The 23,677-nt window shown below is 43.7% G+C and overlaps 1 protein-coding gene across 1 annotated transcript; it reads left to right on the forward strand.

The window, feature by feature from the left end:
* The first annotated feature begins 6,803 nt into the window (after positions 1-6,803).
* Positions 6,804-22,978, forward strand: SNRNP48 (small nuclear ribonucleoprotein U11/U12 subunit 48). The gene is given in 10 exon segments (XM_005893541.3): positions 6,804-7,009; positions 10,202-10,315; positions 10,573-10,633; positions 11,448-11,522; positions 16,021-16,209; positions 16,644-16,765; positions 18,320-18,408; positions 18,715-18,761; positions 18,764-18,878; positions 22,780-22,978. Coding segments are annotated over 10 exon segments (1,020 nt in total). The 5' UTR covers positions 6,804-6,850; the 3' UTR covers positions 22,829-22,978.
* Positions 22,979-23,677: the final 699 nt, after the last annotated feature.

A 23,677-nucleotide genomic window follows, 5' to 3' on the forward strand; every position in this document is an offset into this window, starting at 1 on the left:
AGAGTTGCATTAAGCTCTGAGCTGAGAGGGCTGGGCCCTGGAGAGTGGACATACTTGACCTGGGCCGAGGTTTGATCTGGTTCACATACACTGTACATCCACAGGAAAGGGAAATTTTCAATGACAGTCATCACTTCACATCCAAAAATAGTCTCACATTTTCCAGGAGGCTTGGCAAAGTATGTAAATGCAAACAAAAAGTAAGGATGCTGTGGGCCGAGTGTGTATAGAATGCTTCTTACAACACAGCCACTTGCAGCTACGGGACTATTTCCGTATTATTAACTTTGTGTGTGTGTGAGTGTGTGTGTGTGTGTGTGTGTGTGTGAGAACTCTGCTATTTACCTTTGAAAATAGTTGTTCACAAAAGTATCCTCCACTGTTTCTTTGCCTCATGGAAACAAGTGCAAAGGAAAGCAAAGATTTGGGGAAAGCATCAGGCTTGGGGAAAAGAAAAAAATAAAGAAGGATTAGATTGTAGGAGTTATTAAAACTATTTGGGGAAACCAAAAGGGCTGATAAAGTGAACTTGGGTTAATCAAAACAAGGAAGTACTTGAGGGCTAACAGGGTACATCAAAGAGACAGGTGGTTATAGTGGCTTCCCCTGGCCAAACTTGGAACCATTTGAGCATCAACAAGAATTATGATGGTTAAAAAAAAAGTCCAGAATACTCATAGGATATAAATGGACACTGATTATTAATGGCCCAAATCAATATGACAAGTCGTCCTTATCCTTTAGTAAATGCCTCCTGCATTGCTCACTTGTGTTGACAGCATCATTATGACTATGTCAATTATCAGTGATTCTTCAAAAGAAGTCCATGGAACCATGGGAGAATTTTTAATTATTGATTTACCCCACTCAGTTTTCTCAAAAATATCAATATTTTGTATTGTTTATAATTTCTGCAAATACATTTCTGCTTAAAAACTAGAATTATGGTAATGGAGTATGTAATAATGAATTTTAAAATCCTTAATAATTTAAAAAAACCTGAATTTCATAGTGAAACAAACAAAAAATGAAGATGTGGTAAGAATGGCAGCTAAAAAATGTAGGAGCCATGATAGAAAATCATCGTTTATAACTGCTGACGTAATCAGATTCAGGGAAGCATTGTGTGACTGTTGGAAATAGAAAGTTCACATGGCTTCAGAGTATCATCCTTTGGATTACTTCGTTCAGTTCAGTTTAGTTCAGTTCAGTCGCTCAGTCGTGTCCAACTCAGTGACCCCATGAATCGCAGCACGCCAGGCCTCCCTATGCTATGCTATGCTAAGTCACTTCAGTTGTGTCCAACTCTGTGCGACCCCATAGAAGGCAGCCCACCAGGCTCCCCCGTCCCTGGGATTCTCCAGGCAAGAACACTGGAGTGGGTTGCCATTTCCTTCTCCAATGCATGAAAGTGAAAAGTGAAAATGAAGTCGATCAGTCGTGTCCGACTCTTAGTGACCCCATGGACTGCAGCCTAACAGGCTCCTCCGTCCATGGGATTTTCCAAGCAAGAGTACTGGAGTGGGGTGCCATTGCCCTCTCCGCCAGGCCTGCCTGTCCATCACCAACTCCCGGAGTTCACTCAGACTCACGTCCATTGAGTCAGTGATGCCATCCAGCCATCTCATCCTCTGTCGTCCCCTTCTCTTCCTGCCCCCAATCCCTCCCAGCATCAGAGTCTTTTCCAATGAGTCAACTCTTCGCATGAGGTGGCCAAATTACTGGAGTTTCAGCTTTAGCATCATTCCTTCCAAAGAAATCCCAGGGCTGATCTCCTTTAGAATGGACTGGTTGGATCTCCCTGCAGTCCAAGGGACTCTCAAGAGTCTTCTCCAACACCACACTTCAAAGGCATCAATTCTTCAGTGCTCAGCCTTCTTCACAGTCCAACTCTCACATCCATACATGACCATTGGAAAAACCATAGCCTTGATTAGACAGACCTTTGTTGGCAAAATAATGTCTCTGCTTTTCAATATGCTATCTAGGTTGGTCATAACTTTCCTTGCAAGGAGTAAGCGTCTTTTAATTTCATGGCTGCAGTCACCATCTGCAGTGATTCTGGAGCCAAAAAAAATAAAGTCTGACGCTGTTTCCACTGTTTCCCCATCTATTTCCCATGAAGTGATGGGAACGGATGCCATGATCTTTGTTTTCTGAATGTTGAGCTTTAAGCCAACTTTTTCACTCTCCACTTTCACTTTCATCAAGAGGCTTTTGAGTTCCTCTTCACTTTCTGCCATAAGGGTGGTGTCATCTGCATATCTGAGGTTATTGAGATTTCTCCCGGCCATCTTGATTCCAGCTTGTGTTTCTTCCAGCCCAGTGTTTCTCATGATGTACTCTGCATGTAAGTTAAATAAGCAGGGTGACAATATACAGCCTTGATGTACTCCTTTTCCTATTTGGAACCAGTCTGTTGTTCCATGTCCAGTTAGCAAATACCAAAAGGAAAATGTACAGTTAGAGTTCTGAAATGTAGAAATGGAGTGATGCCTCACCCCTACCAAGTGATCAAATTTAGCTTTACTAACAGCAGGAAAACCTAAGCTGTGTGTCCTTTATAAAGTGTAATAAAGCGGTACACACATCTAACAAAAAATGCTTAAACTGAATCTAATCATAAAGGAAAAAAAATCTGACAGATCCAGAAAGAGGACTGTTCTACAAGATGACTGAGTCCTGACAAAATTCAATGACTTAATTTAAGAAGGAGAGTGTGGGGACATCCTTGGTGGTCTAGTGGTTAAGACTCCTTGCTTTCACTGCGTGGGGTGCCAGTTCATTCCTGGTTGGGGAAATGAGATCCCTACTGGCCACTGTGTGTGTGTTAGTCACTCAGTCGTGTTCGACTTTGTGACCCCATGGACTTTAGCCTGCCAGGCTCCCCTGTCCATGGAATCTTCTAGGCAAGAACACTGGAATGGGTTGCCATTTCCTTCTTCCACAGGATCTTCCCCACCCAGGGACTGAACAGATTCTTTACTGTCTGAACCACTGTAGGCAGCCAAAAAAATAAAAATTAAAAATAAAAGAGTGAGGGAGGCTTTTCTAGAATAAAAAAGAACCGATTATAGCTCATGGTTTGAAAAAAGTGATGAAATGGTTATAAAAGGAATTTGGGGGACAACTAGAGAGAGATATGAATATTACTATAAACTATTAATTTTCTTGGGTTTGATCATATATTGTGCTTATGTACTTTTTTTTTCCTAAACTTTAAAAAAAATTTGGCTACACCTCCCGGCATACAGTTTCAGTTCAATTCAGTTCAGTCGCTCAGTCGTGTCTGACTCTTTGCAACCCCAAAATCACAGCACACCAGGCCTCCCCGTCCATCACCAACTCCTGGGGTTCACTCAAACTCATGTCCATCGAGTCGGTGATGCCATCTAACCATCTCATCCTCTGTCGTCCCCTTCTCCTGCCCCAAATCCCTCCCAACATCAGGGTCTTTTCCAATGAGTCAACTCTTCGCATGAGGTGGCCAAATTACTGGAGTTTCAGCTTTAGCATCATTCCTTCCAATGAACACCCAGGACTGATCTCCTTTAACATGGACTGGTTGGATCTCCTTGCAGTCCAAGAGACTCTCAAGAGTCTTCTCCAACACCACAGTTCAAAAGCGTCAATTCTTCAGCACTCAGCCTTCTTCACAGTCCAACTCTCACATCCATACATGACCACAGGAAAAACCATAGCCTTGACTAGACGGACCTTTGTTGGCAAAGTAACATCTCTGCTTTTCAATATGCTATCTAGGTTGGTCATAACTTTTCTTCCAAGGAGTAAGCGTCTTTTAATTTCATGGCTGCAGTCACCATCTGCAGTGATTCTGGAGCCAAAAAAAAAATAATAATAATAAAGTCTGACACTGTTTCCACTGTTTCCCCATCTATTTCCCATGAAGTGATGGGACCAGATGCCATGATCTTAGTTTTCTGAATGTTGAGCTTTAAGCCAACTTTTTCACTCTCCACTTTCACTTTCGTCAAGAGGCTTTTTGTTTCTCTTCACTTTCTGCCATAAGGATGGTGTCATCTGCATATCTGAGGTTATTGATATTTCTCCCAGCAATCTTGATTCGAGCTTGTGCTTCTTCCAGCCCAGCGTCTCTCATGATGTACTCTGCATGTAAGTTAAATAAGCAGGGTGACAATATACAGCCTTGATGTACTCCTTTTCCTATTTGGAACCAGTCTGTTGTTCCATGTCCAGTTCTAACTGTTGCTTCCTGACCTGCATACAAATTTCTCAAGAGGCAGGTCAGGTGGTCTGGTATTCCCATCTCTTTCAGAATTGTCCACAGTTTATTGTGATCCACACAGTCAAAGGCTTTGGCATAGTCAATAAAGCAGAAATAGATGTTTTTCTGGAACTCTGCCAGCGGATGTTAGCAATTTCATCTCTGGTTCCTCTGCCTTTTCTAAAACCAGCTTGAACATCTGGAAGTTCACAGTTCATGTATTGCTGAAGCCTGGCTTGGAGAATTTTAAGCATTACTTTACTAGCGTGTGAGATGAGTGCAATTGTGTGGTAGTTTGAGCATTCTTTGGCATTGCCTTTCTTTGGGATTGGAATGAAAACTGACCTTTTCCAGTCCTGTGGCCACTGCTGAGTTTTCCAAATTTGCTGGCATATTGAGTGCAGCACTTTCACAGCATCATCTTTCAGGATTTGAAATAGCTCAACTGGAATTCCATCACCTCCACTAGCTTTGTTCGTAGTGATGCTTTCTAAGGCCCACTTGACTTCACATTCCAGGATGTCTGGCTCTAGGTCAGTGATCACACCATCGTGATTATCTGGGTCAGGAAGCTCTTTTTTGTACAGTTCTTCTGTGTATTCTTGCCACCTCTTCTTGATATCTTCTGCTTCTGTTAGGTCCATACCATTTCTGTCCTTTATCGAACCCATCTTTGCATGAAATGTTCCCTTGGTATCTCTAATTTTCTTGAAGAGACCTCTAGTCTTTCCCATTCTGTTGTTTTCCTCTATTTCTTTGCATTGATCACTGAAGAAGGCCTTCTTATCTCTCCTTGCTAGTCTTTGGAACTCTGCATTCAGATGCTTATATCTTTCTTTTTCTCCTTTGCTTTTCGCTTCTCTTCTTTTCACAGCTATTTGTAAGTCCTCCCCAGACAGCCATTTTGCTTTTTTGCATTTCTTTTCCATGGGGATGGTCTTGATCCCTGTCTCCTGTACAATGTCATGAACCTCCATCCATAGTTCATCAGGCACTCTATCAGATCTAGTCCCTTAAATCTATTTCTTACTTCCACTGTATAATCATAAGGGATTTGATTTAGGTCATACCTGAATAGTCTAGTGGTTTTCCCCACTTTCTTCAATTTCAATCTGAATTTGGCAATAAGGAGTTCATGAACTGAGCCACAGTCAGCTCCTGGTCTTGTTTTTGCTGACTATATAGAGCTTCTCCGTCTTTGGCTGCAAAGAATATAATCAATCTGATTTCGGTGTTGACCATCTGGGGTGATGTCCATGTGTAGAGTCTTCTCTTGTGTAGTTGGAAGAGGGTGTTTGCTATGACCAGTGCGTTCTCTTGGCAAAACTCTATTAGCCTTTGCCCTGCTTCATTCCGTACTCCAGGGCCAAATTTGCCTGTTACTCCAGGTGTTTCTTGACTTCCTACTTTTGCATTCCAGTCCCCTATAATGAAAAGGACATCTTTTTTGGGTGTTAGGTCTAAAAGGTCTTGTAGGTCTTCATAGAGCCATTCAACTTCAGCTTCTTCAGCGTTATTGGTTGGGGCATAGGCTTGGATTACTGTGATATTGAATGGTTTGCCTTGGAAAGAAACAGAGATCATTCTCTCGTTTTTGAGATTGCATCCAAGTACTGCATTTCAGACTCTTTTGTTGACCATGCTGGCATACAGGGGGGGTCTTAATTCCCCAACCAAAGATGGAACCCCCACCCTCTGCAGTGGAAGCACCAGAGTCTTATTAATCACTGGACCGCTAGGAAATTTCCCTCAGTTGTTCTTAGGAGATGCGTAAGTGAAGTTGCTCAGTCGTGTCCAACTCTTTGCGACTCCATGGACTATAGCCTACCAGGCTCTTCCGTCCATGAAATTTTCCAGGCAAGAGTACTGGAGTGGGGTGCCATTTCCTTCTCCAGGGTATCTTCCCCACCCAGGGATGAAACCTGGGTCTCACGCATTGCAGGCAGACGCTTTACCACCTGAGCCACCAGGGAATCAGTGTGCGGGACCGTGTGTATGGAGAGAGTGGGAGATAGGCCAAGTATTAGCAATTAATAAGCGGAGGATGGCTACGTGAATGCTCATTGTACAATTCTTTAAACTTTCCTGTTGCTATAAGCCTTTTTTTTTTTTTTTTTAATGGCGGGGACGTGGGATTGTTGATTGGATAACACCTTTGGGAGAAGGCCAAGGGTAAATGCATACAGAGTGAGTGAAAGTCACTCAGTCCTGTCAGACTCTTTGCCACCCCATGGACTGTAGCCTGCCAGGCTCCTCTGTCCATGGGATTCTCCAGGCAAGAATATGGAGAGGGCAGCCATGCCCTCCTCCAGGGGATCTTCCTGATCCAGGGATCGAACCTGGGTCTCCCGCACTGCAGGCGGATTCTTTACCGTCTGAGCCCCCAAGGAAGCCCAATACATCCAGAAAGCGGGTGAAAACAGCCACTTCAGGAAAAAACCGGAAGAGACCTCTCAAACGCCCCACTTCCCGGGCCGTTTCCCTATTGGCGGTTCCAGTCACGTGGCAGAGTGGCCCCGCCCCTGCCCCAGAAGCCCGTGCGTGCGCACGCGCCGCCCGCAGTCTCTTAGCTTCTTCCGGGAGCGGGCACTGGCGGTGGAGGCCATGGAGGCCGAGCTTCCCCCGGTGGAAGAGCGACGGCGGCTGCGGGAGGAGCTGAGCGAGTTCGTGGAGAGCTGCCGGCGGACGCTGGAGGAGGTGACGGCGTCGCTGGGCTGGAGCCTGGACCGGCTGGAGCCCGGGGAGGAGGCGGCGGCGGCCGAGGTGAGAGGACCGCGGGGCCGTCGGCGGCGGGCAGGGCGCAGCGTCTGCAGGGCCAAGAGGGGGAGCGCGCGGGACTCGGGGGCTGTAGCCTCCCGGTCGCTCGCACCGCTCCCGGGGAAGCCGAGGAATCGCGGCGGGCCTGCAGTGAGATAAGCGGGCAGGCCTGGGGTGCTGCTTGGCGGCTTGCCGTGTCCTCCGCGCGTGGATTCCGCCTTGGCACCAGATTCGGGGTCGGGAGAACTGGGGAGTTGATGGGAAACAGTAGAAACAGTGACAGACATTATTTTGGGGGTCTCCAAAATCACTGCAGACAGTGACTGCAGCCATGAAATTAAAAGACGCTTGCTCCTTGGAAGAAAAGCTATGACCAACCTGGACAGCATGTTAAAAAGCAGAGAAGTTACTTTGCCAACAAAGGTCCTTCTAGTCAAAGCTATGGTTTTTCCAGTAGTCATCTATGGATGTGAGAGTTGGACAATAAAGAAAGCTGAGTGCCGAAGAATTGATGCTTTTGAACTGTGGTGTTGGAGAAGACTCTTAAGAGTCCCTTGGACTGCAAGGAGATCCCAAGAAGTCCATCCTAAAGGAAATCAGTCCTAAAAATTCATTGGAAGGACTGGTGTTGAAGCTGAAGCTCCAATACTTTAGTCTCCTGATGCTAAGAACTGATTCATTTGAAAAGACCCTGATGCTGGGAAAGATTGAAGGCAGGAGAAGGGGATGACAGAGGATGAGATGGTTAGATGGCATCACCGACTCAGTGTACATGAGTTTGAGTAAACTCTGGGAGGGTGATGGACAGGAAGGCCTGGTGTGCTGCAGTCCGTGGGGTGGCAAAGCATTGAACACGACTGAGTGACTGGACTGAACTGAATCAGGTTCTGTGTCTGGAGAAGTGGGGAGTTGCGGGTCGCCTTCCTCTGCCACGAGATGGTGCACCTCTGACAGGGGTGGCAGCATTCTAGGACTATTGAAGGATTCGGTACCAGCAGCTCTCCCGGACGTTAGGATTGCTTTGGGAAGAGACATAGGCAAGTGTGTTAGGGTCAGCAATCGTGATCTTTAAAAATATGCATATTATTTACTTTGGCTGCGGCAGGCCTTAGTTGGAGGCACGCAAGCTCTTAGTTGCAGCATGTGGGATCTAGTTCCCAAGCCAGGGATCGAACCCGGGCCCCCTGAATTGGGAGCAGAGTCTTAGCCACGGGGACGACCAGGGAAGATTGGGAGCACAGAGTCCTAGCCACGGGGACCACCAGGGAAGGCCTCAGTTGTTGTTGTTTTTAATGAGATGAAAGGAAGTGCTCATGTGGCATCATACTTCATGAGGCCTTCATGAGGCCTACTATGCTTTACGGGTTTATGATTTTTTAAAAAACCCTTTCATTGTTTGGAGGTATAATTGAAGCTGTGAATTCCGTTGAGTGTAGCCTCCCAGGCCTTTCCACATCACTGTGCTCCCAGCAATGTAGTAAATTTAGATTTCTTTTATTAACAGTTAAGTAGCTCTTTGTTTATGTCACATACTGTACATTACCTCCTTTAGTACTCACAATGACCCTATGAGGTAGGTCCCCTCAGCCACCTTTTACAGATGAGAAAACGAACCGAGAGAGGTGAGCATTTGTCCCAGGACTCGTTGCTGTTAAGTGGTAGTCAGGATGGGAACCCAGGCATTCTACCCCTGAGAGTCTTGTGTGCCTCATTGCTTTGCTGCCTCTCTACAACTCCACTCTAAAATTCCGAAATTCTTGGGAGTTCTGCAGTGGTCCGGTGGTTAAGGCTGCCTTCCAGTGCAGGGGTGTGGGTTCAGTCTCTAGTGAGGGGACTAAGGTTTCACATGCTGTGGGGTGTGGCCAGGAGTTAAAAAATAAAATGAAATTCTGATAATCAGTTGTGGGTGTGCATCTCATGTTTGCAAAACCAACACCTGATATTCAGGAGAGTGACTGGCATAAAGATCCTGGTAAGCGGCATTGCTAATTCCTAGACCAGTGCAGTACAGAAAGGCGGTGAATCTTCACTTCTCTGCTGGAGTGCTTTCATCCTGTAACTGAGTGCACAGCAGTCAGTTTCTACCCTCCAGTGACTGCTGGTGGTGAGGGGGATACAGAGAGTAGCCGCTGTGTGCTACAGTGTGAAAAAGTCTGTGAAGGGTGAGTCAGGATGGCTGTAGGGCATGCGGGTTATTGTAGGCTCTGGGGTGGACGGCCACAGCTTCCTTTGTAAGGTGAATTCTAAACTGACAGATGAAAGGAGCTAAATTAGCTAGGTGCAGCACAGAGAAAGCGTCAACCGCATGGGTAGAAATCCAGAGATAAGGCTATGCACAGAACAGGAAACCTTTGGAAGTTAAACATAGCTAAGAGAGCTTGGGATGTGGGGGAAGAGGGGAACAGTGGCTGGTGGGGGCCAGAGCTTAAAGGTCCTTGTACAGCTGTGTTGAAGAATCTATATGTGTGTGTGTGTATATATATATATATTTTTTTTTTTTTTAAATGAGAACAGTAGGGGGAGACATGAAAGTACTTGAAGCCAAAGTGTTAGTTGCTCAGGCAACTAAATTTTAATTTAATAAAATTATAACTGCTTATGTTTATTGAATGTGTGCTATTTACCAGGCCCTGTCTGAATTGCTTTATGTGTATGAATTCAGGTATAATTTATTTAATCTTCACCGTAGCTCTGTGTGAGTAGTCCTGCTGTTAGACCCATTTTACAGATGAAGAAACTGAGAGAAAGGAAGGCTCCTGACCTTGACTACGTTCGTACGGTCATTAAGTGGCAGGCCTCGGACGCACCCTAGCTGTGGTGTGGAGAATGGAGGCAGAGGGAGCAGATGGCAGGGGCTCTTGTCATCTCGGATGGAGAGGACAGGGTCCTGCAGGGACTGGGGCAGGGGCGGGGATTATGGGTAAGGACCTCCGAGTTCCTCAGGGGGAGATGGTCAGTGAGGTTGTCCAGGCAGTGAGCGTACATACATCTTTCAGGAGGTGGGCTTTGAAGGGTTGGAGCGGGACAGAGGCTGTAAGGGGTAAAGAGAACCAGGGAGGTTGTTTTTTAACGTGTACGTACACTCACACGGGAAGTGGGGTGGAGAGGCTTACAGAAGAGGATGCAAAACATTTACTGGGATGGTTATTTCTTGAAAAATGATGTACCTTTTCCTTTGCTTCTGTTTGATCTTTATAGGATGAAGTTGCGATATGCCCGTATGATTCCAATCACCACATGCCTAGATCGTCTTTAGCAAAGCACATGATGTCTTGTAGATTGAGGAAACTGGGCTACACCAAAGAGGAAGAGGTACCGTATATTTATCATGTGTATGTCATGTGGTTCATGCGTTAGTAAATCCTCACAGTGTGGAAGGTGTAGTGTGAGGTTTTCTGAGAAAATAATAGTCATTTGTGAGGTGCAGTGGGATTTGCCTTGTTTTGCAAATGATTGCAAGAAATGCTTAAATGATACTAAACCTATTGTTGGTTTATGTCAAATATTAAAGTAATCATCTGATACTGAAGGACATTAAAATTTGTTTATTTTTTTTTTTTACCATTTAGGATAAAATGTATAATTCTGACTTTTTCTATGAGAATGCGAACGTACCTTCAATTACTTTGAGTAAGTATTATTATAATTTTTAAATGTCTTAGTGAAGCTGTATGTGTATAGGTATTTATATTCATTTTTGAATTATCAGAAGAGTGGGCTTTGTAAGTATCCTGATGATTGATTAAGAAAGGTATTGCTTACAGTGACACTGGTTTACTCAATCTGAGATTTAGAGACCAGGTTTATAATGCACACCAGAAATCCTCTAGAGCATCCTACAATAGGGCACACGCCTGCCTTCTTGGTTATAACAAAACCTGGCCACACACATACGTTGAAGATAGAGCCAAGGATGGAAATGTGTTCTGAGTGTTCACCGATTACACAGAGATTAAAATCTTGGGCTCTGGAATCAGAATGCCTCATTTAACTAATTCTGTCACTAATAGTTGTGTGGCTTTCAGTAAGGTAATTAACCGATTTTTTGCGTAGATTTCTTTGTAAAATAGGAGTGATGCTAATAACACCTGTAAGGAGGATTAAATATCACATATGTAATATGGTTATCATACTGCCTGACACTTAGCTGGGATTCACGAAATGTTAGATATTACACTGGTTGCTAAAATTTGCGGCCGCAACTGCTGCGTGCTTGATTATATTAATAGTGTTTTCTGAACTGCTCGAAGTCTGGTTACTTATTGGATTCTGGTGGATCAGAAAGAATTCTGCATTCAGATGACCACAGCAGCAACGTGGGTTTTAAGATTCTGGAATGTTTCTCAGTGTGCCCAGAGAGCTTGGATTATTGGAACCTAGTTAATAATTCCATTGTGGACACTGATGATTCATGTTGTGTTTATGGATTTTTTTTTTTTGACAGATAAGGACTCACAATTCCAGATAATTAAACAAGCTAGAGCTGCAGTTGGAAATGATGGTGATTATTATAATCAAAGTAAGTGGCATCATAGTTTGAGCTAATTAGTTAGACTGTTTTTCTTCCGTAGCGCATATCACTAATTTTCAAGAGAAATCTTGTGAAAACAGTTATGTGGAATAGGTTAAGCTTTCCATCTGACATTAGACTAAGTATTTGGTGTCAAATAAATGCCCTGAGTAGACTGTCTCACCCTGAGATTTCCGCTCTCTTGAGCACTGTTATTGTTGTTACTGTTTAGTTGCTTAGTCGTGTCTGGTTCTTTGAGACTGCATGGATTCTGGCCTGCCAGGCTCCTCTGTCCATGAGATTTCCCAGGCAAGAATCCTGGAGTGGGTTTCCATTTGCTTCTCCAGCAGATCTTCCCGACCCAGGCATTGAATCCCCATCTCCTGCATTGCAGGCAGATTTTTTTCCACCGAGCCACCTGGGAAGCCCCTCTCGAGAATTAGCCCGATGTTACATGTAAGGATGTTGAAGTGCAACATGAGAGGAAAGGCTCAGGCTGAGGAAGACCCAGCCCCGTCCCTGCCCCTCGTAGTGAAGCACGGACAGTGTTAGATGTACAATTTCAGAGGGTTGTGGGTACCTGGTGCCCAGCTTTGGAAGCTGGGGTAAGAGATGCTACCTAGGACTTCACTTCAGCAGAGACAAGCTTAGAATTTTAAGTTTCAGCTTTTAGGAAATTGGAAGAACTTCATCCTTCAAAATCATAGAAGTAAATGGGTAAATGGAATTAATAGATTTCTGACTCTAGGTAGAACATCCAGCCAAACCCTGACTGGCTCCTTTGATAAAGGTTCTCAGTTGTCTTTGAGCTTTCTGAAGGTACCTTTCTCTGAGTACCTAACCTTTTTCTTCCTTGTTTATGTTTAAGGTCATGACCCTGTTGTTGTAAGCCAGTATCTGGGCTCAGTTTCTCCCTCGATCGCATTGTGGCTTTGGAGGGAGGAAGTCTGTTAGTCTCAGTGTGTTGGTAGCAGCCAGAAGCATGTTTCCTGTGTTTGCTGTTTTGAAGGATCCATGTAGTTCCAGGTGTTACTCTTTGAGAGGGATGTTTGACTCTCATCTAACTCAAAGAGATACTGAGCTGTGGTCAGTTAAGCCTTTTTTGGCCATTATTCAGTTAAGACCCAGTTAAAAAGTAGAGGATTTTATTTGTGTGTTTTGGGAGAAGTTACTAGTTTTAACTTTATTTGATCTTAGCTAGTGAGATTTACTGAATTTATTTTATCTGCTCCAGCATCTGTTTTTTTCAGATAAGGAAATAAACCCTGTCCAGCAGAGGTGATGAAAGAAATTTTGGGGTGCTTGTTCTAAAGTTCCTCAATACTTTGCTATTTTAGAAGAGATTCTTTTTTTTTTTTTTTTTCCAAAGCGCTCTTGTGTATTTCATTTCTCTTTGACATCATAGTTGTGATAGGTTAGACAAGTATTTTCTCTTCCATATTAGGTGAAGAAATAGAGGAACACAGAAGTGAGTTAACACTTTTGTGCTTTAATACAAGCTGGATTGAAAACCTAGCTCTGAATTTTGTGGATTTGAACGTTGAATTTGGTTCTTTACAAAAGCAAACAGTTACTTTAAATGAATAGTTCTTTCAGTAGATAAAAGGAACTTTGATTTTGGATTTTTGTACTGTCTTAATATTTAATTAATTGTTAAGGACAACTTGTTATATCATCTGTAATCCTCTTTTTAAAACTTTTTTTCATTTTATGTACAGCTCTGCAATTTCTCAATAGAGATGATTTTTTGTGGCCCACTTATGTCTTACACATTTAAAACTTTTTACCCCAGGACAAAAATCTCTTTAATATCTCATTGATGTTTACTTTGAAGGAATGACTAACATGAGCAGCTTTACATTTTCCATATAATTAATATTTTGTTGGTTATGTACTAAATTTTAAGTTTCTTATATTTTCATTTCATTGGTCATATCAGGCCCAAACTCAAGGTATAGAATTCTCAACCTGTTAATTTTTGTCAAAGCTTGAACAGGCATTAGATCTACCTATTTACTTTCAGATGTAGTTATGTTGGAATAAACAGTCATTTTATATTTGATGATCTTTTTCCTTCAATATTAAAAATTCAAGTCGCTGTACTTGAATTTCATGACATCTGTGTGGCTGGTGGCCATGATTTGAACATGAGTTATCGGGCTAAAGCATCCTAAAGAGATGGAGATGACGGTTCTAACCCTGATCTTTTTCTCCCACTTGTGAGACTTCAGTGAATCATTTTATCTGTAACAGCCTCATTTCTGCGTCTCATGTTAGGAAATTGACTTAGTATGAATTCTTCACAAGATTCTGAATCCGTATCTTCGACACAAGTTAATATTTAATACTGTTAAATACATCATTATTTAATGTTGACATTATTGATATTTCATATTGTATTTCACGCACGTGAGACGGCGTGATGGCCACCAGGACTAGCGGAAGAATGAGAGCCCAGTTACCGAGAAAGTGGAGTGGTTTCAGTCTGGGGTGATGGCAGAGTTCTGGCGGTGGGCAGAACTGACGGTGCGAGTAGGAAGGGCGTGCTGACTGCCGCCGAGCTCTCCACCCAAAATGGGTCAGATGGCAGATTCCACGTTGTGTCTATTTTATGGCAATTTTTCAAAACTATTCTTAAAAAAGTACATAGAGGGTCACAGTTAGTATGACGACAGCTCATTCAGATAGATCTCCAAATCTTATAGAAACTTCATCTGAACTTTTTACGTTTTGTGGAAATGTGAGCTTCTTTATTTTTTTCTTTTGTCAGAAATATCTATGTTCTGAATGATTTGAATGCCGTTTGTTGTTTAACTTTTCCTGTACTTTTTCTTTTTCAGTAATTGGGGTGAGTATAAAGAGGAATTAGGAACCTGAATGTACTCCTTATTTAAAGATATGCAGTATCCTTTTTGCAAATGATATCCTTTTAAAAGTATCATTCAAATTTCTAAACTTTATCTTAATCACTGTCAAAACATTATAGTGTTGACTTGGAATTTTAGTTGAATTTCAAAGACTTTAAGTATCAGTCTTGACCAGACAGAAATTTTAAGATGAATAAAGAAAACTCCAAAATACTTTAAGGAGGAAGTTACACTTCTTTGCTTACAAAGAACAGGCAAAGGTTTGTGTGCAACGTGTTTTAAAATACATCAGTGTTCTTTTCATCTTTGTTTTTCTTCCAAAATATGTAGCCTATAATCATATAAATTAGGTTTATCAAAGATAACTCACTTTTGTATTACTAAATGAAGTGTTCAAAGTCTGGCTGCATAGAGGGGCTTTTCCTCGTGTTTGCCAGAATTAGAGTAGGAGGGATTGACAGTGGGGAACCCTTCCTGCCCGCTAATTCAGAACCTCTTACTAGTAAGATCGTTACCCGTCATGCTGTTACTGCACGCCCCCGGTTCAGTGTAGCTCTCCTGGTAACTTAGAGCCTGTGACGTCGTCCCTCTTCTCGCGCGTCACCCTTAGTTCATGGTGGGCTCGCATGTGAATTCTTGCTTTGCCACTTCGTAAGTATCTGAGAAGAGCTACTGGTTATATATTGCCCTGTGAACCTGAGTGATGACTTTAGGGTGACCTGGCAAACATTAAAAGGATTCCTTTAGTAGCTGGTGTTCTTTGTTTGCATTCATGGATAATGAAGTCTAGAAAGAATCTTTTTAAATTGCTTTATTTACAGTTACAGTAATTTTTTATTACTTTGAGAAAATTTGAATCTCAAAACTTTTCTTCAATGTTTAATACATCGTATCAAGGTATTGTATTTACTTTTTTTCATTAATGAGCAGATTATAGAAAGTTCTGTGATTTTGGGGGGATGGGGCACTTGCTGTTGACAACTTTCTTCAGTGTGGTGAAGCCAACCTGCTGCTGCTTCTGAAAATTAAAAGAAGTTTTAGTCTCAGTCTGCCTGTCTCTGATCTGAGGAAGTTTGGGATTTCTGCCCCTTGGTCCGTAGCTCTAAGTCATTGCCCAAATGGGATATATTTTGACTGAACCATATCGCTTGGTGTCTCATAAATATGTTTTTAACACATTTTTTGTATTTCTATATTTTATTTTCAAGGGGGCTGTAATGTGTATTTCCTATTAAAATCATTTTCCTTCACCTTTTGTGCGGAAAAGCGTATATAGAGAAAATTCATATCTACTTTTACAGTATGGGGAACCTTTTAAAAGTTTTTTTTTTTTTTTATCAATGGGCAAATTGTCTTACGGTTATTACTGTTGCCTTCATGGGATCTGTCCTAACACTGTCGGGGGGAATAGCCCACACCCACGTCCGCCCTTTCTGTGGATGCAGCATTCGGGATAGAGTCAGTGTTGGCCATTAGCACACAGGTGGCTGTTCTGCATGTTCAGGGACTGCTACGAAAACAAATGGCTTGTGTTAATTAAACGTCACATTGTTACCGTGCACGTTTAAAGGTGAGTATCGTGGGTCGTAAATCCAGAGCTTCATGTATTATTTATCCTTGTGATCTTATTTTTACTCTAGGGCTGTATTCTTCATTGCCTATTGAAGTTCCTCTGAATCACAAACGGTTTGTTTGTGATCTCACTCAAGCCGATCGTCTTGCCCTCTACGATTTTGTAGTCGAGGAAACAAAGAAAAAACGCTCAGATTCTCAAATTATCGAAAATGACAGCGATCTCTTTGTAGACTTGGCTGCCAAAGTCAATCAAGGTTTGAGATGAATATCTTAGTTTTCTATTTCTTAATTGTCATTTCGTCCTTTAAGTGTCATTAAGATGATTTGTCAGGCCATTTTGAGTTGGAATAGGATGGTTCTGTATCATCTGATATTAACATATGTTAAGGTGTTTACTTAGTACTTGAAATTTTGTTCTCTGATTGTTACACCATGCATACCTTTCTTCCGTAAGAATGTTACTTAGAACTGGGCTGTTACTTTAATCTCTGTACTTAAAACACTCTTTATGTTCAACTAATGGCTAGAGAAAAGGAATGATATAAAATAGTCCATTTATACAACATAAAATTTTTGAAGTGCTACATTAAAATATAAAATATCAGATGATTATGGTGTTCCTTCCCTCTAATTCATAAGAATTTAGAGTTTCTGATGATGTAATAATTTTATTTTGTTCTTTTATTAGATAATAGTCGAAAAAGTCCAAAATCTTACCTTGAAATCCTGGCAGAAGTGAGAGATTACAAAAGAAGACGCCAGTCCTATAGAGCTAAGAACGTTCACATAACCAAGAAGTCATACACCGAGGTAAGTTCTGCATGATTGTGTACAGCCTTGTTGAACACAGAGGTTTCCCGTACGCAGTCATTGCCTGTCCCGTGGTTTCCACAGTTGCCGAGAGGTTTTCTGAGAGGACGAGGCTCCATTGTGGTCACGTCTGATTTGTATTTGCTCCATCACATTCAGACCCAGCCTTCACCAGGCAAAGGCTCTCCAGGGTACAAAGACCTTACGTAAAGAGGTTGTACAGTCTTACAAAAATAATGCTTTTGAGAAAGTGATACTGCATCATGATGAGAACATAGATTTTGGCTGTAGACAGACCCAGGCTTGAGTTTTGATTCTGTAATTTATTACTGTCTGTTTGACCTGGGCAAATGATTTGAGCTTTTTAAGATTGAGATTTTTTTCATTTTTGCAGGGTTATCGTGAGATGTAATGGAAATAATGCTTATGGACAAAGGAATTTTTAATAAATAGCTTTTTTTGGCAGAAACTTAGTCCTTTTATGTACTAAACATTTGGGCTTAAGAAGTGTTTGGTATAAATTATTTGTAACTTACAGTATTATGTATATAATAAAATTTAAGTGTGTTGCTGCTACTGCTGCTAAGTCGCTTCAGTCGTGTCCGACTCTGTGTGACTCCATAGATGGCAGGCCACCAGGCTCCCCCGTCCCTGGGATTCTCTAGGCAAGAACACTGGAGTGGGTTGCCATTTCTTTCTCCAGTGCATGAAAGTGAAAAGTGAAAGTGAAGTTGCTCAGTTGTACCCAACTCTTCGCAACCCCATGGACTGCAGCCTACCAGGCTCCTCCGTCCATGGGATTTTCCAGGCAAGAGTACTGGAGTGGGGTGCCATTGCCTTCTCCGTTAAGTGCATTAATCCGTGATTTAATTGCTAAGTTGTGTCCCTGACTCTTCGACCCCATGACCTGTGCCCCACCAGGCTCCTCTGTCCATGGGGTTTCCCAGGCAAGGATACTGGATTCCTCCTCCAGGGTATCTTCCCGACCCAAGGAGTGAACCCCATCTCCTGCACTGGTAGGTGGATTCTTTACCACTGAGCCACCAAGGAAGCCCGTTATCTGCATATGATCTCTGTTTATTTTACACCCACTCACTCCCTCTCTCCTCCTGCCCCAGCAGTCGGTGGTCTGGGAGCAGATCCCGGATGTCTTTCATCTGTAAAAACGTCCATGTTTCCCACCCTTTTAGTGGTTTATCGTATCTCAGTGGCCTCCAACGTACAGATGAGTTGCGCTACTGCAGACGACACAGGACTCGCTCGTGTGTGTCCTTCTCCCAGATCACCCAGGGTTGACTCGTGCCCCCTTCCTGCGTGTGCACTCTGTCTTTCTGCGCATGATTTCTAAACTCTTCAGGCTGAGTTAACACGTGTCATGATCGTGTGCCCCTGAATCCTCAGTGTGTTGCCTGTTTATGTTTCCTAGACTCCACACCTCCCACAGTCCGCCGTATCGTAGCTCTCTGGAAATGTTTAACTGATCGCGAGCAGTACCGTCTGCTTGTTTCTCAAGCAGCTTTCTTACCTGGCAGTTGGTTCCCCCCCCGCCCGCAGGTGATCCGGGACGTGATCAACGTGCATATGGAGGAGCTGAGCAGCCACTGGCAGGAGGAGCAGGAGAAGGAGGCAGATGGGGCGGACAAGTATGTCGTCGTGTCTCGGTGGAAGCGGTCCTCTGTCAAGTCTGTTGACTGTCACTGTCCAGCTGGGTCCGAGCACCTCTAAGACCAGTCACAGCACACTGTGATTCATCCAGAGGCTTCTTCCTCTTCCTCTTTCCACAGTCGTAAAACATACCATGCAGAGCTGTGTTTCTTTGCCTGTCCTCTTACTGGAGTGCAAGATTATGCATATTTACTTGGTCTCTGCTATAGAATGTTGGGCTCGAGGCTGGTCTGTCGTGGAGACCAGTGGTTGAAACTAGTTGACGACCGTTCTTTCTGTCTCAGGAGCGAAGAAAGACGGTCGGCCTCAGTGGACTCGAGGCATTCTGGGGGAGCCACCTGGACGGCGAGTGTTCACGGCATAGACGGGACCGAAGTCGGAGCCCACACAGGCGGAAAAGAAATAAGGAAAAGGACAGAGGCTGGGACTCCCGGAGAAGGAAGGAGAGGTAAGCCCGGTGGGGCGTCGTTTGTTGCCGAGCTGTTTGCTTCTGACACATGGACAGTCCTTCCGTCACAGGCCATGTCGAGAAGATGGAGTGTGAGCACCGCGAGGTCCGGGAGCAAACAGCCTGTGAGGGTCCTTTACGTGTGTCCCGTTGTAGGGCAGCTGTCCACAGCTCTGCGGGCATGGCTCGGTCCGCCTGCTCGGACCTGGTTTCCCTTTGTCATTAACTGCTTCTCAGCAAGACACAGGAAAGGAATGTCTGGGCAGAAGGGTGGCCGCGTTGCAGAGGTGTTTGCCTGGGTCTTCCTTCCGTCCCTCAGTATCTGCCCCTCCCTTCCTGTTTTCCTGTCATCGTTCTTTCCTTCTCTTGCTAATCCCTCAGATAAAGGGCGTTACTGAGTCAGAGGAAGGCCCAGGCTTTATGGCACTCAGCTCGGCCCTTGTTGGGATTCCTGATAGAGGTTTGATCAGTGGGGAGATATAAAGTGATACTGAGATAATGCAGGTTGGCGGAGGCCTGTTTGTGTGTCCCAGCCGCTTAGTGGACACACGAATCACTCCGTGGACCTTAGCTTGGCCAGGTCTGCCCCTGGATTCATCTGTTTTCCGCTCTGCTCGCCTGCCCCCACACGTCTGTCCTGGTTGGCGATGACCGGCATCCATCCTCCTAAGCCAGAACTCGAGAGCTTGCTAGCTGCTGCCTCACTCCTCGCCGTCTGGGCTGGCTGTCATCGGTCCTGCGTGACGGGGCCCCTCTCACGCTCCCTGCCCCTCCGCCCTGAGCTCTGTCCTCTGGGAGTTTTCCTGGTTGTTCTGTCTCTATGCTGGTGCTGTATGGACCTGTCCCTCCCCAGCTGCTGGAGTGAGCATTCACCTCTCAGGGCCTTTCAGCAGCCGAATGCTCGTGGTTTACAGCAGCTCTCGAGGCCTCCGGGAGCAGGGCACTCGGCCCTCCACTCTGTGTTTTGCCCACACCCCTTGATTCCATAGCATCTGCCCTAGCCAGCCCGGGCCACGCACTGTTCCTCGTCCCCGCCGTGCCTCATCCGTGCCTTTCCACCTCCTGTTCTGCTGCCTCTTTGTTCTTTTAAACTCCTCCTCAGCCTTTAAGATGCAGCTTCGTCATTTCCGCGAAGCCTTTTTTTCCCCATCTTGTTACCACTCTGCCCAGCACCTGCGTTTCATTGACCTTAAGTTATTTTTCTCCGTACTGGACTGAGCTCGTTGCAGGCAGGTCCGTGTCTTGTTTAGTGTCATTTGCACAGTGCTTGTCTAAAAGTAAGATCTTAAGTGGTATCTCTTCAGGATCAGTGGTGATCAGGAATCAGGCTTATTGGTTGAATAATTCTGCTCATCTTGTTATCATTCAATTCGTAGGTTTAAAGCTAGCTATGAGTTCAAAATGTGAAGTAGTTTCTTGGTAGTCCCTTTTGATTCATTTACTGAAGGATAACCTCTGGTCATTGCGTACACATCAACTCTTGATTAATTAAAGAAAATTGTGCTTTTTCTGGTTTCTTAGTTTTTCCTCCTCTTAAGTAATTTTTGACATGTCCAATCAGTCCCTGTTGACTGATACACGTTCAGATCAGATCAGTCGCTCAGTCGTGTCCAACTCTTCGCGACCCCATGAATCGCAGCACGCCAGGCCTCCCTGTCCATCACCAACTCCCAGAGTTCACTCAGACTCATATCCATCAAGTCAGTGATGCCATCCAGCCATCTCATCCTCTGTCGTCCCCTTCTCCTCCTGCCCCCAATCCCTCCCAGCATCAGAGTCTTTTCCAATGAGTCAACTCTTCGCATGAGGTGGCCAAAGTACTGGAGTTTCAGCTTTAGCATCATTCCTTCCAAAAAAATCCCAGGGCTGATCTTCAGAATGGACTGGTTGGATCTCCTTGCAGTCCAAGGGACTCTCAAGAGTCTTCTCCGACACCACAGTTCAAAAACATCAATTCTTCGGTGCTCAGCCTTCTCCACAGTCCAACTCTCACATCCATACATGACCACAGGAAAAACCGTAGCCTTGACTAGACAGACCTCTGTTGGCAAAGTAATGTCTCTGCTTTTGAATATGCTATCTAGGTTGGTCATAACTTTCCTTCCAAGGAGTAAGCGTCTTTTAATTTCATGGCTGCAGTCACCATCTGCAGTGACTTTGGAGCCCAGAAAAATAAAGTCTGACACTGTTTCCACTGTTTCCCCATCTATTTCCCATGAAGTGATGGGACCGGATGCCATGATCTTTGTTTTCTGAATGTTGAGCTTTAAGCCAACTTTTTCACTCTCCACTTTCACTTTCGTCAAGAGGCTTTTGAGTTCCTCTTCACTTTCTGCCACGAGGGTGGTATCATCTGCATATCTGAGGTTATTGATCTTTCTCCCAGCAATCTTGATTCCAGCTTGTGCTTCTTCCAGTCCAGCATTTCTCATGATGTACTCTGCATATAAGTTAAATAAACAGGGTGACAATATACAACCTTGACGAACTCCTTTTCCTATTTGGAACCAGTCTGTTGTTCCATGTCCAGTTCTAACTGTTGCTTCCTGACCTGCATACAGATTTCTCAAGAGGCAGGTCAGGTGGTCTGGTATTCCCATCTCTTTCAGAATTTTCCACAGTTTCTTGTGATCCACACAGTCAAAGGCTTTGGCATAGTCAAGAAAGCAGAAATAGATGTTTTTCTGGAACTCTCTTGCTTTTTCTATGATCCAGCGGATGTTGGCAATTTGATCTCTGGTTCCTCTGCCTTTTCTAAAACCAGCTTGAACATCAGGAAGTTCATGGTTCACATATTGCTGAAGCCTGGCTTGGAGAATTTTGAGCATTACTTTACTAGCGTGTGAGATGAGTGCAATTGTGTGGTACTTTGAGCATTCCTCGGCATTGCCTTTCTTTGGGATTGAATGAAAACTGACCTTTTCCAGTCCTGTGGCCACTGCTGAGTTTTCCAAATTTGCTGGCATATTGAGTGCAGCACTTTGACAGCATCATCTTTCAGGATTTGAAATAGCTCAACTGGAATTCCATCACCTCCACTAGCTTTGTTCGTAGTGATGCTTTCTAAGTAAGGCCCACTTGACTTCACATTCCAGGATGTCTGGCTCTAGGTCAGTGATCACACCATCGTGATTATCTGGGTCGTGAAGATCTTTTTTATACAGTTCTTCTGTGTATTCTTGCCATCTCTTCTTAATATCTTCTGCTTCTGTTAGGTCCATACCATTTCTGTCCTTTATTGAGCTCATCTTTGCATGAAATGTTCCTTTGGTATCTCTGATTTTCTTGAAGACCCTGGTCTTTCCCATTCTGTTGTTTTCCTCTGTTTCTTTGCATTGATCGCTGAAGAAGGCTTTCTTATCTCTTCTTGCTATTCTTTGGAACTCTGCATTCAGATGTTTATATCTTTCCTTTTCTCCTTTGCTTTTCGCTTCTCTTCTTTTCACAGCTATTTGTAAAGCCAATAGTCTCAAAACCTAAACATGGATGATTTCCTTTAGTGAGGCTAAGTTGAGTGTCAGTAGGAAGTACTCTTTGAGACCCACCCTGAGGTGGGATGACCTGCAGGGAGCTGAGCTGGGAGCCGGGATACGGAGCTCAGAGCTCTGAGTTCCTCCTGTGACTCCAGAGTCCTTTTTGAAGTGAACTCTAAGGTCATCCACCTTGTACATATATTTTAAAGCACAGCTTTAAAAAAATCCATTTCCTGTATCCTCATCTCAGTTTTGTCCTGTATTTTTAGTGATGCTTTTTTTGCTTTACTCTTTTAAAAAAAAACCCAAAAACTGTTCTGTTTTAAATGCATGTTTTAACTTGCTCTGGTTTATATCTGATGTAAATACATTGCTGTGAACTATTATTTTAAAGCTTTGGTCATGTTTTTTCACCTCTTTCGTTTCAGGGATGGGGAAAGACATCACAGTCACAAAAGAAGAAAGCAAAAAATGTAAAGCGGAGTGTCTGTGCACACGGTAATTAGGCCTGGGCCCCGGTGACCAGCACGCTGGTGTCTGGCGTCATTGCTTTCAGTAGGAGCATGTGCTTGTCGGCCGTTCAGTGCTCATATCATTATTTTTCAATAAACACCTCTCACAGCATGAGTACATGATGATGCTCTAGGGCTTCGTTTTCCTAGTTGATCGCCTTTTGTTGCTGATTGTGTCTCATTGTCTTTTTTTTTGTATAATTTATGTATCAAAATATTCTTTAAAGTGTGTATTTAAGCTGTGTAACTAATAAATAAATGCATTCTTACTGTAGAAAATTAAAGCTTACAGATAAGGCCAAACAAGCCCTGGAGCACCACCTGTGGCCCCCTCGGGGGTAACGACTGGTGAACTGTAGCAGAGAAGAGAACCCAAATACGCATCAGAAGAGGAAGGGCAGACTCGTGATAGAGCAGCATATCAGACTTGAAGAGATAAACTGTATTATCATGAATAGATCTAAGAGACATGATGCTAAATGAAGAAAAGCAAGTTTCAGAAACACATCCAAGTTCCATCTGTGTAAAGAACAGCAGTGCACATTTCTGTGACTTCTTATATGTATATTAGTCACTCATTTGTGTCTGATTCGTTTGTGACCCTGTGGTTTGAAGCCCACCAGACTCCTCTGTCCATGGGGATTCTCCAGGCAAGAATACTGGAGTGGGTTGCCGTTCCCTTCTCCAGGGGAACTTCTCGGCCAAGGGATTGAACCCGGATCTCCTGCATTGGCAGGCAGATATTTTTACCATCTGGCCACCCTATATGTATGTAAATATATTTTTAAAGGTTCAGAAGAACTTTTAAACTCGA

The sequence above is a fragment of the Bos mutus genome, chromosome 23, assembly GCF_027580195.1.
Source record: "Bos mutus isolate GX-2022 chromosome 23, NWIPB_WYAK_1.1, whole genome shotgun sequence".
In the NCBI taxonomy this organism is placed as follows: Eukaryota; Metazoa; Chordata; class Mammalia; order Artiodactyla; family Bovidae; genus Bos; species Bos mutus.